Source organism: Acomys minous (genome assembly GCF_964271855.1).
Source record: "Acomys minous genome assembly, chromosome: 8".
Lineage (NCBI taxonomy): Eukaryota > Metazoa > Chordata > Mammalia > Rodentia > Muridae > Acomys > Acomys minous.
In genome coordinates this window covers 113515927-113528849 of record NC_140489.1, presented here as the reverse complement: position 1 = coordinate 113528849, position 12923 = coordinate 113515927, and the positions used below count along the sequence as shown (strand labels likewise).

The 12923-nt window shown below is 41.8% G+C and overlaps 1 protein-coding gene across 1 annotated transcript; it reads right to left on the bottom strand.

Moving 5' to 3' along the window:
* Window positions 1-6290: 6290 nt before the first annotated feature.
* Window positions 6291-6803, bottom strand: LOC311603008 (large ribosomal subunit protein eL27-like). The gene has a single exon (XM_084791745.1). The coding sequence runs from the start codon at window positions 6732-6734 to the stop codon at window positions 6324-6326; it is 411 nt and encodes a 136-aa protein (XP_084647871.1). The 5' UTR covers window positions 6735-6803; the 3' UTR covers window positions 6291-6323.
* Between the last annotated feature and the right edge of the window lie 6120 nt (window positions 6804-12923).

The following is a 12923-nucleotide window of genomic DNA, read 5'->3' as shown; positions in this document are numbered from 1 at the left end:
ATAAGATGGTTTTAAGCATAAAATGGAGGCAAGTTGTTTCATTAGTTTGATAACAACTCTTATGAGGCCTCACTCTTCCCTTGGACTAACTCTTTCTTTGGAGCATCATCAAGGATACCTACCAAACAGTCAGACATTTAGGGGAATCAGATAGAAAACACACACACACACACACACACACACACACACACACACACACACATACACACACACAACCTTCTCTCCAGAACACAGTTATGAATCATGTGACCCAGAAAAACTAATCAGAAATAATGTAAGAATTCTTTCCTCTGAGGTTACAGAGTAGAAATAACAAAGACCTAGGGCTGATAACACCCAGGACTGCTGGTCACAGGGAGGGAGCTCATCCCCACTGGAAGACAATAAGTCTGACTCTCAAAGAGAAACAAAGTCAGGAAACAGAATGAGACTATCCTGTTTTGAGCCTTTTGTTTTGGCTCTTCCAGAAACAGGCCTTCACACTGTTTAGCATATTCATACACTAAACTGCTCACTCTTTCTATTTAAATACAAAACAATAATCCTGCAGTTATATTGGGATAAATGCAGACAATCAAAAGGAAAACAATAGAAATAAACCCAGTCATAGCCCAGGAAAGAATACACACACACAAACACACACACACACACACACACACACACACACACACACACACACACACGGACAATTAGAGAGAGACAGAGACACAGAGAGAGACAGAGACAAAGAGAGAACAGAGACAGACAGACAGAGGCACACACAAAGAAAAAGAGAGACAGAGAGAGAGGAGAAAGAGAGGGGGGGCAAAGAGAGAACAGAGACGGAGACAGGCAGAGAGGAGAAAAAAGGGAGAGAAATTATTTAATAAAGGATTTTATTGTTTTTGTTGCTACTGTTTTTCATCATTCTGGTTTGATTGTGTAATGGCTGACCCCAGCAGGCCATCATGTATTTGAATATCTGGTTTCCAAATGATGACAATGTTTGAGGGGGGTGTGGCTTCTTAAGAGATAAGGTTTTGCTGTCTTCCATAGCTGATCTTGAGCTCTCTGCCTTCTGTCAGCTACTACAGTGTAACCACCCACCACAAATCTCCATCACAGACAGCAGATTCCCCCTCCCCAAGCCTTAAGCCATGAACCAACATGAACCCTTCTTTCATTACTGTTGCTTCTGTCTAGCACTCTGACACTATGTTAAGAAAACAATGATACATTCACTAACAATACATTGCAAACATTTTTTCCACAGGAAAGTTACTGCTGGTGCCAAATCTGATAAACCTAGTTTTGTGAGCTTGAACCACCTCTTAAACATTTCTGGTTATCGGTGTTTACAGCCTGCTAAGCAAGAACTTGAGAAATAGTTGAAGCATCAAGATTCAGGCAAGTTGGTCTAGTAAGTGAAAGATTTTAAATGCCTGGTAGAGGGTTTGGACAGAAATGCCAAAGGTCTCATAATTGCTGATTCTAAATAATCTTTTGTTAGCTTTGAGGTCTTATACAGTATCATCTGAAATTTTAAGACAGTCTCTCATATTAGTAAGGGTTCTATGGAGTAACAGAACTTAGAGACCGAATCTCTCTGTATATAGAGAAAAGAGATTTATTAGAATGACTTAAAGGGGCAGTCCAGCTAATCCAACATTGGCTGGCTATGAAGATGTCCAAGAATCCAGTAATTGCTCAGTCTATGAGGCTGTATGTCTTGGACAATGTTTAGATTATTATTCTTGTTTAATGGTCCCTGCTCTTATTTAAAGCCCTCTCCTAACCTAAGTGCCATTGATGACTAGCATTCCACCAGTCCACTGACTCCTCATCTCATAATAGCTTGTCTCTGAATTTCTAATTTTGACTCCAATTCCTATTAGTCGGGTAGCAATACTGGAGTGGGGAAATGGTAGCATATATGGACTTGCTTCCTTTGTGGGAATTCTAGAAAGCTGAAAAGGGATTATCTCAACAAGGGACTCCAGAATAAAAGACCTCCCTGTGGAGAGATAAGTAAAGCTATTTATGGGGTCTGTGGCTCTTGCTGTTTTTTTTTTTTAATGATAAATTCCTTTTTTAAAAAAAAACTACTTCAATCATTCATCCTGGAGTTAAATGATGCTGCAATGTTCCCTGTAGCATCCAAGAAGTGTGGCTGCTCTCACAGACAGACAAGTCTTCCTCCCTGTGTCCTGGGTAAAGAGGTTTATTTATGACTAAAGTATTTTCATTGATGTCCCACCCCTTCAACAATATTTGTGATTTCCCTCAGATCTGTGTCTTGTCAACATGACTTCTTACATAGGAAGTCTGTTTACATATGGTATCTGAGGAATAGGAGAGAGGGCAGCAGGTGAGGAAGACCAAAGTTCCTTGTGTCATGGAGCACCTAGTCTTGAGTCTTAGCTTTCCCCCAGGAAGCCACAATGAGAAGTAATGAAATGTTTCTACATCCTTTAAAAAAACATAAAGCATCTCTGGCTACACATCCCTAGGAACCAGTAGGCACTGAAAGCCTACTGATGTGCTATGATAGTGTCCTGTCATTCTAACTTTTTTCCCTTGCCCCAATCTTTACCCTCAGAGATCTGAGAGTTTTCAGAGTGGGATTGTGGGCAAAAAAACATGCAGTGATTACATGACCAGAGGCAGACTTTAGGTCTAGAAGCCAGCTCAGTGAAGAAGACTGGTTAGGGTTACAGGGCTTTGTGACATCTGTGAAATAAAAAAACAATCTGAGTCTTTGTTCTAATTAGGGTGGGGCTATGCATAAGAACCTTTTTATTTAATGCAGCTAAGCTTGAGACTGTGGGCTGTTATCATAATAGTCCTATTGCACAAAATGACATAAATGCACTAGCTCTAGACAAGGCTGGCTTAATAGGACCCATCCAATTAATAAAGAAAACCCCACATGAGTCTTTTCATATTTTTTTTCATGAAATTGACTTTATCATTTGAAAGACTAGGAATTCCAGATTTAGCTTCTCAGAAGGTTGAGGAATTTGCCTGAAGTCAGGACTCAAACTCAGAACTACAGAATCAGATGTTGTTCCCCCATTACACCCCCTCTTTACAGTTATGACTTTACCATTATACACCAAACACCAACGTTCAGCAGTCAATTGCTCAACTTCATAGGCTGACTAAAAGTGAAATGGGGGTGGAGGGCTTCTAGAGACACTAGAGAAGAAACAGATGGTAGAAAGAGAGGAGACAAACGTCAGCAAGAGAGGCCTTCTTGAACAATGGGTGTGCATTCCATCTCCTTGACTAGCACAGAGAAATCATAAACTAGGCCAAGAACTTTACAGACTATATATATATATATATATATATATATATATATATATATATATATATCATGCTACACTCAAATGAACTCAAATGATAACATGGTTCAGTGCCTGCAGGTTACCAGAAGAGTTCTAAGACTGTGAAAGGTGTGACAGTTAAACTGTGTAGGATGGCAACCATTGAGGAGGACAAGCCAGGAAAACAAGAGGTAGCTCATCTTGAGAGCATATCATCCCCACACAAAGGGTAAAGAGAAGCAAAGGTCCAGAATGCAGTCTCTACCCCAAGGTGCCAGGAAGATGGAAGCCTCCAAGAAGGCGGAACACTGATGCTTCTGAGTGCTTCTAAGCAGCCTGATACACAGATTGGTTGACTCTCTGACTTATCGAGCATATAGAAAAAACTGGAGGTAAGGGGGCCTGGCTAAATAAGCCTAACTGACTCCATAACAAGCTTCCTTTTCTCACTAAGCCAGCCTAGGCCTAAGTTCTGTTTCTCAGAAATAGAAACCTCAGTGACAGGAAAGACCACAGGAATGGACAACCAATCAGAACTGGCCAAGACATCTGGCCAGGGGAGATAAGGTTGCTCAACTGCCGGTTTAAGCAGGCCCTAACTCATAATGAACTCTTGACTTGGCAATAGCCAAACCCCTAATTCATGTCTATCTCCTAACCTGGCACCAGCCAATCCCCAATGCAGCCACACTTGCACTTCTAGTTTACACCAATGGAGATAAGGATGATCTAACTGTATCTGTGATTCCCTTAACTGGCTTTTAAAAGAGCCTTCAAGCTCACATCATGGTCGCCATTCTGCATGAGTAGTGATCCCTGCATGCTGGACTTCTGCAGAAATATACACTCTGCTGTTTGGGGTTTGCTGTTTGGATACTAGCTGAGTCTGGAGTCTTTCCTTCAGTGAGTTTTGGACCCTAACAGAGAGAAAGTGTACTCTTCAGAAGCAGCCATGTTCCATACCCCTCCTCTGCTTTCTATGGAGCACTTTAGTATATGACTTCAGCATCCAATAAAAATGCCCACAAAGAGTTAGGATGAGACTAAGATGGATGAAAAGCTCCTTGAAGTTGTCACCTGTTTGACCTCTTTGAAAGGTTTTCTTTTCTTACATGTCTCAGGAGGAAGGCAGGCGTTCTTATTATAGATAAGACAATAGATTCATGGAGTTACATACCTACTTCACACTCTTTGTCTGGTATTCAGAGTTTTCCATTCTATGCACTGCAAGTTGAGAAGGGGGACTTGTGCCTACAGTGGGATGACTCAGAAGGTATAACACCTATAAGTGACAAAAACAAACAAACAGTTAAACCTCACAAAGGATCACCAAAACACAAAACAGTTAAGTGCTGTTAAATACCACCTGGACTAGAGAGGTGCTGCCTCATATTGAGAACCCCAAGATTTTAATTATCTCACCTCTGTTCTCTGAGGTATTTTCACTGAAGGGACAACATTTTACACCAGTCTTCTGTCTTTCTTCTTTGTACTGATCACATGAGAATAATTATGGCTTGAATTATACCCACTCAAAATAATAAGAATAGGTTTTCAACCTCAGAATGTTAGAATATGGAAAATATAATTAAGGAAACACTCAAACTTAAATAGGTTAGCAGAATGGGCCTTATTCCAAAATGATTGATAGCCCTATAGAAAGAAGAAGTTTGCACACAAAGATGAGTGCATATACACAGGGAGGTGGTGTGAAGGCACTTGAAGAGAGGCAGGCATAGCAAGAAAATCCTTATTTCCAGCACTCTCAGGAAGGCAGGCAGATCTCCATGAGTTTAATATTAGCTTTGTCTATATGGAGTTCCAGGCCAGCCAGAGCTGCAAACTGGGACCCTAGCTGAATGAAACTGATCTGGAGAGATGAAGATGACTCCGTGCTTAAGAGTACTTACTGCTCTTTCAGAGGACCCAGGACAGATTCCCACATAAGTTCATTACTCCACTTCCAGGAGATCCTGTCTGTGCCCTTTTCTGACCTTCCTGGGTACCAAGCATGAAAGTGGTGCAAATACATACATGCAGACAAAACATTAACATGATATAAATGAATAAGTCTAAACTTTACACATAACGTCCTGTGGAAAATAGAAGACTGGGGTGATGTATCTAGAAAACAAGGATTGCTTATGTTCCAGAAATCAGAAGAGAGAATCTAACTTTTTTCCCTAGAGGCTTTTTTTTGGGGGGGGGGGCGGAGCATGAACATGCCGACACCTTAGTTTCAGACTTCAGACTCTAGAACTACGTATCAACAAAGTGTGAGACACTCAGATTGCAGAGCTTTGCTGTGGAGCGGCAGTGTCGCTGTTTATTTTCATGCTGTGCACTTCCTGTCTCACCCTGGATACCTAGAGCCAATTGAAGGATGGTTATTGCTGTGAAGATTCCACAGAGGATGCCATCTTGGCATTTGCATTTTATTTCAATTAAAGCTTGTTTTGCCTCCTTGCTTGGATTTCTGATACTTTCCCCCCAAACACTGTATCTAACAAAGCATGTTTGTTACTAATATAGCCAGACATAACTCTGTTCAATGAGTATATCTTTCTTGGCATAGCATATAGTTAATACCTAATTCTGTTCAGTGCATGCATCATGCTTGCTACAGTGTATTGTTAATAGGGACACATACTCCACCATATTAACTCTGAGTGAACTTGAGTGAACATCAAAATCTCTGAGATTGGTGTGCCAGAGTTTCTGATTCAGGAACTCTGTGTCATAGCCCACGTCCCCAGATGCTGCTGGTTGAAAACCACACTCTGAGAACTACAACCTTGAGCTACTTATGCTTTGTGTGACATAGGATAGTTGGTCATTCCAACATTATAACGTTAAAAAGGAAAGTAAATTCAGACTTCGGAACTACCTACTGTGAGAAATCTGGTATGGGAGTTTAAATGGTTACTACGAGCACTAAAGGTGTGAGGACGGATTATTAAAACAAGAAGATAAAGTCTGGACTTTTAATTTTTAATGATGGAAACAAAAATATACCTAAAAGCGAAGCTTCTGGAAAAACCATTTGTTCTTCCCTGTCTTGTATCGTTCCTCAAACTTGACCTTGGCCTCCCGCCTGGCCTTGCATTTCAGAGCTGGGTCTCTAAAGACATCCTTGTTGACAACAGTCTTGTCCAAGGGGATATCCACAGAGTACCTGGTGGGCATGAGGTGATTGTAGTTATAAACTTTCACAAAGGACTTGATCTTTGACCTCTTGGCGATTTTCTTCTTGCCCTTGGCAGCTGTCACTTTTTGGGGATAGCGGTCAATCCCAGCCACCAGGGCATGACTGTAAGGGCGGTCTGAGGTGCCATCATCGATGTTCTTCACGATGACGGCTTTGCGTCCGGAGTAGCGCCCAGCCAGGACCAGCACCACTTTCCCGGGTTTCATGAACTTGCCCATTTTGGCAGCAAGCAGCCGGAATCCAGCAGAAAGGAAAGAAGGACACTTCCGCTAACCTTTCAGCCTGCGGAAAAAAGGCAAATATTTCTTTATCTTTGCATATTGTGAGCCAGCCTCTGATGAGTATAGAGTAATTCATCCGTTCACCCACCAAACTTTATGTTTCACAAGCCATGAGGTCCAATGATTTGCTGCTCCAAGTCTTCTATAAAATTGCGTGGCTAGTGTGTGAAGCTCCCTAACAGCGTCATTAATATATCCTAGGAAGTGCTGCTTAAGTGTAAACACCTTACGAACGTGTTACATCAATTAAAAGCAAGAAGCAGGATGACTTCAATTGTGCCCTTGGATTTTTAATAACCTTGGCTTCAATTTCTACTCTGCAGTATGCGTATAAGCAAGGGCAGCATTATCTTTCTAAAGTGGTTATGAGAACGTTGAAAAAAATAGTGATTGGCGTGTAGCTGCAATGTGCAGCTTCAAATATAAACATCCCAGCTCAAAATTCAGAGACCCCCTTCAGTTAGGAAGTATGGGAAGGGAGAACTGTGTTTGGGGACCTTGAATTAGGAGCACTGCCTCACGACAGCAAGGGATATGACAAACTCAAAGGACGAGAACACCAAAGAAGGCAAATGATGAGAAAGCAGAAAGCAAGGGGCTACGAAAGGTGAACCACTAGGGTGGAGAGGGCTCCCATGACAGAAATTAGGTCAAATGGTTCTGGTACTTCCGTGTTCGTGCTTTTTACTCCGAGGAACTGAAAATCCATCATTGTCAACTGAATCTGAAGTGTTCTTGGACTTTGCTCCCTCCAGATAACATTTAGTAGAGTTAAGTGTAAATGAATATGTAGCAGATGGCTAATTTTGCCGTTCAAACACACGGGGTCCACCAAGCAAATGGAAAAGGCAATTAGCAAAATGTTTTTCTGGGTTGTCTGGGCTTCTTCAAGCACTTAAAACGATGTCTAAAAGGTAGAGGGAACTAAGAAAGAAGATGTAGTCCTCCAGACCCCAAGGCCTTTTCTGCTTGTTTTTCTCCCAGAGTCACTTCCTTCTCCTTTCTCAAAACAGCAGTGCCTTGAACGACAATGGTGCCCATAAATTCAGGTATTGGAATGCTTGGTCCCAGCTATTGAAACTGGGCGGGATTAAAAGGTGTAACCTTACTGGAGGAGGTGTGCCACTGAGGTACTCTTTGAGGTTTCCCAAGCCCACACCATTTCCAGTTAGCTCCCCCCTGCTCTCTCTGTCCCATGCTTGTGGATCAGATGGAAACTCTCAGATATTGCTCCAGTGCCGCGGCTGCCTGCTCCCATGCTTCCCACCGCAATCACCGAGGACTTACTCTCTGAAACCGTAAAACACTTTCTTTTATAACTTGCCGTGGCCATTGTGTTTTCTCATGGCAATGAAATGGTATCTAAGAGACAGTGGTAACAAGCACAAAAGATTTGTTTGTTTGGTTTTTTTTTAATCATTGACGTATACCTCACTCATACGACTATATTTTCTATGATAAAATTGCTCCAAAACTTCTCTGCTTTTGAAATTGGTCTTCAAGCCCAGCTATATTTTCTGCCACCGAGCAACACAATGACAAGAGGTCAAGATTAATGAGTATGTGGCTTTAAGACTCATAATTGCTGTACTCGTGCTTTAATTGGCAGATACACACAGAGCTATCGCAGCGAGGGCTGGATGAACAAGGGAAAATACTAACATTCTGTCCTAGCTCAGACAATAGCAGACATGAAAATGAAAGGCATGATTTCAAAGGCAAGGGACATAAAATAGATGAATAAAAAGATTATAATCGCTCCATATTTGTGGCTAAACAAAGGCTCACAGATGTTTAACAAATAAGGTCCCAAAGAATAGGAAAGTTGAAATGTTAACACCTGATTTCCTGGCCTGATCTTACCACTCATTGGTTTCTTTCCCCTGGCAACTGTTCTGTATTTCAGTCAAGCTACCCATGGCTTACAGAGATGAGTGTCCTAACAGCTCTGCCTTTTGGTTTTTTAACTAAAATATTAGAATTGAGAGACTGAGTGTATAGTTCAGTTGGCCAAGTGTTTGGACGTCATTGAGAAAGCCCTACATCAGTCCTCTCAATGACACACAAAACAGGAGTGGTGGTGGCATGTGCCTATGATCACAGCATGCAGGAAGCAGAAATAGGAGGATCAGAAGTTCATTGTCATCATCAGCTATGTAGCAAGTTTAGGCCAGCCTTTGCTACTTTGCTACATAAGACACCATCTCAAAAAAAAAAAAATCTTAAAACCTTGAACAGACATTTCTAAAAAGAAGGCATATGCAGAGCCAATACATATATGAAAAAATGTTTAGTACTATTACTCATGAAAAATGCAAATCCAATCTGCATGATACATAACCTCCAATTTGTCAGGATGTCTAGCATAAAAAGAAATGATGAGTTTCAGCAGTTTTACCAGTGGTCAGTATCTGGACCAGCTGCTTCCAGGTCCTTGGAGTCTTATCCAAGGAATTGGAAATGATGCACAAGAAAAGTACAGCAGCAAGAAGTTATATTAAGAGCAGAGCCACAAGACTCCCTATGCTTCCTCCAATGTTTGGCTGTGATGTGTGCGAAAGGATAGAAGGACCTGGAGGTGATGGGAGCTCCACAAGAAGACCAACAGAGCCAACTAACCAGGACCTAGATGGGCTTGTGAAATCTGAAGCACCAACCGAGGACCATGAGCAGACTGGGCTTAGAAAAGTCTGGAGCTAACTGAAGGGCAGCTCAGGTTCCCTGTGGGTCCCCTAGCAAGGGGAACGTGGGCTGATTCTGACATGGACTCTGTTGTCTGCTTTTTGATCACTCCTCCATGGCAGGACTGCCTTGCCAGGCCACAGGGGAAGAGGATGAACTCAGCCCTGGTGTGACTTAATGAGCTGGGATGGTGGGGGGAGTGGGAGGCTCCCCTCTTGTATGGAATAGTGGAGAGGAGATGGGGGAGGAGGCAGGAGAGGAAGGAGAGGCTACTATCAAAATGTAAAGTGAATAAATAAATCAGTTAATTTTTTAAAAGAGGAAAAACCAAACTACAAGTTTTGAACGTGCTGCCAAGATACATAATGGCTGCTGGAGTGAGTGCATACTCCAGGGCTCCAGGTATTGTTTGAGGCTTCCTTTTATGGGGCATAGGAGAAGAAAGGTCTGGTAATTTGGCTGATACTATATTTTGTTTTGTTTTGTTTTTGAGACTAGGTCTCCATACATAACCCTAGGTGCCTGGAATTTAGTATGTAGACCAGGCTGGCCTAGAGCTATAAAGATCTTTCTGCTGCTGCCTCTACCTGTACCTCTGTCTCTGCCTCCATCCCCTGAGTTGGTGTTAAAAGTATAAACCACCACACCCAGCTGCTTCTCTATATTGATGAACAAATTTAATTTATGTTACCTTTTTCTCTCATATATGTGTCCCTTCCTAAAGTACAACTTGTTGTTGTATTCTCTTGTCTGGAGTGTGGTGTATGTGTACCTGATTCAGATAGGAGTCCCAAGTTGCTAGGTGCTTTGTTAGGAGAGGGAGTGTGCATCCAACCCAAACCAACTGGGGTTCCAGTTCACTACGCTACTCTTTATGTGTGCTTGCCTCAACATGAATGTAGATACTGTGGAACCTTCTCAAACCATTCTTAAGAATTGAAAAATAGCATAGCTTCTATGGAAAGCAACATGGATATTCATTAAGTGACTAAAACATAATTAACAGATGTTGTAACAACATAATTTCTGGGTCTTTATTCAAAGAAGTTGAGGTCAAGCTTCCAAAGAGCTATTAGTACCCCCCAGTGGCTTTGGCAAAACTGTAGTTAAATATGTAAACTGTTATGAAATGTAATGATATGTCAAGGGGTACCAATGGCAGGCCAATGCCAAGATATATGCCTCTGAGGAATTATGCCATGTAACAGATCTGGTATAGTATTTACTGGGGGAAGGGAGAAGAGTAAGAGCCTGGAGAAGGGGTAGAGGACAGGCAGGCAGGCAGACGGATGGGGACAGAGCCATGTGGGGAGAGAAGGTCAGAGAGAAAGAGAAAGAGAGAGACAGAGTGGGGCGGTGCTGGAACAGAGAAAGAGCTGGCGTGGCAGGTGGTTCTTTTATCAGGCCCCACACAACCTTTGCACCTAGTGGTGGCAGCAGGTGATAAGGTAAGAAATTGCTAGGTCCCTGAGGGCAGGCCAGCTGACATATGCTGGCCTATATGCTAACATAACCTAAAAGTCCACTAATCAGTGAGTGGACTTTTAAAATGTGAAATATATATATACAAGAGGATAGTATCTGGATTAAAAAAATAATATTTAACACTTTGCCATAGAACTGAAGGGGTTGTAGAGATGGCTCAGTGACTAAGAGCACTTGCTGCTCTTCCAGATGTCCCAGGTTCAATTCCCATGACCCACATGGCAAATTTGAACTACACATTGGGTTGCTTTCACCTCTCATTAATTGTGAAAAATGCTCACTAAATGGGCAATATTTTTTAAACAGGAATGATCCTAAATATTCACTATCTTCTTTGTTTTTATTGTTTTATTGTTGTTAATAAAGCAAATATCATAAGCCTTGCCATTCATTCGTGATGGTCTTTTATATCCTGCTGCCTATTTATCTCTGAATTAATAACATTCATTTATAACCAATAATCCAAGTAAAGATGGTGAGAATGGTTCACAGGACATTTTAAAAGCTATTTTATATGTCTTAGTCCCTACTTTCAAAGGTTTTGTTTCTATAGATGCCACATGATTCTGCTAGTCTCTAGCCACAGTGAAAATACCTACTTGATGACACATATATTCCATGACTCTTCAAATCTATAGAGAATATATATCCTCCCAAAATATCCTGAGTTGTAAAGCAGTACCAACTGTCAAGAACAAAAGGCCTTTCAACTATATCTTCTGACCTAATTATTTTGTTTACCCACATGAAACTCAGTTCACTGGTGTTACGAATACTCGCTGAATGATTCATGAGCTGGGGGCTTAGCTGTCAAGTTCAGTGTTGTCCACTCCCTACAGCCCTGTGGGTCACATGCTAGTTGTGAAGACATATGTGAAAGCAGTGGAATTACAGCATCACCTGGCTAGGTACTGTTCCAGACAGAGGGCGGAAAAACATACAGAACACAGGGTGGCTAATTGCTTGGGGAGGTCAGTAAAACTCAGTGACACTACGCCAACCACTAAGTTTATAGATTTCATCAAATCAGGTGGCAAAAAAAAAGCAGCCCTACTGTATCTAATCAGCCTTCTGTATTGTCAATAGAATGATCAGAAATTCATTATGACAAAGGACTAGGTGATGAGATGTGGGGAGAAGAGGCCATCACTTCAAACCCCAGTAGGTGGGTCTGATCATGAGCTCAAGCAAGAACTTTATTTTGCAAGAAGCAGAAAATACTAAGGATACAGAGCAAAGCAAAAGGGGCTCAGTGATCACATCTGGTCAGAATGCCACCCCAGGCCAACTCTCTCCAGAGCCAGGCTTGTTTAAACACCCAGAAAATTGTACCCAGATGTTTTGACATGAGCATCTTACTTCCCGTGAAGTCAATTAGATGCATGTGTGGCTAAAACATAGAAGTCTGTTCTTTGCCCAATTAGTACATGCTCTAGGAGAATGTGCCGCTCAACCCTTTTTTTTCTCCCCAGTGTAATTGTCGTGTATGTGTCTGGAGCTAATTCATGCTTGCTTGCTTTTTGATAATTAATCAGGTACTGGTAATAAACACTAAACAGAAAGAAAAAGATGGGCTGAGCTGCATTTAATGACTCTGGATAATGAAAATGAATAACAAAGTAGTCCAAGCATATCCTTGACCTTGTGTGCCCAAGTGGCAGATGAAGACAGGTATCCTTGCTGTGACTCCCACTGAGCAGGAGGTGGTACAGAGGAAAGATGCGGTGTGTATGTGATAACTTCTGGTCCCTAGAGAAAGACTCTGAATAATGATCAGGGGAGCAGACAGAGCTCCTCTCAGCTGCATTGCTTTCCCCACACCCTGACCTCTTCCCTCAGAGAACTTTCCTATAGTCTCATTCAGCCAACTTCTCCATTGGAGAATGTCCAAGACTTGTCAATCCAGGACGATCCCCCTGGGTACCATTTTGATCTTCCACATCCAGAAAAAGATGTTAA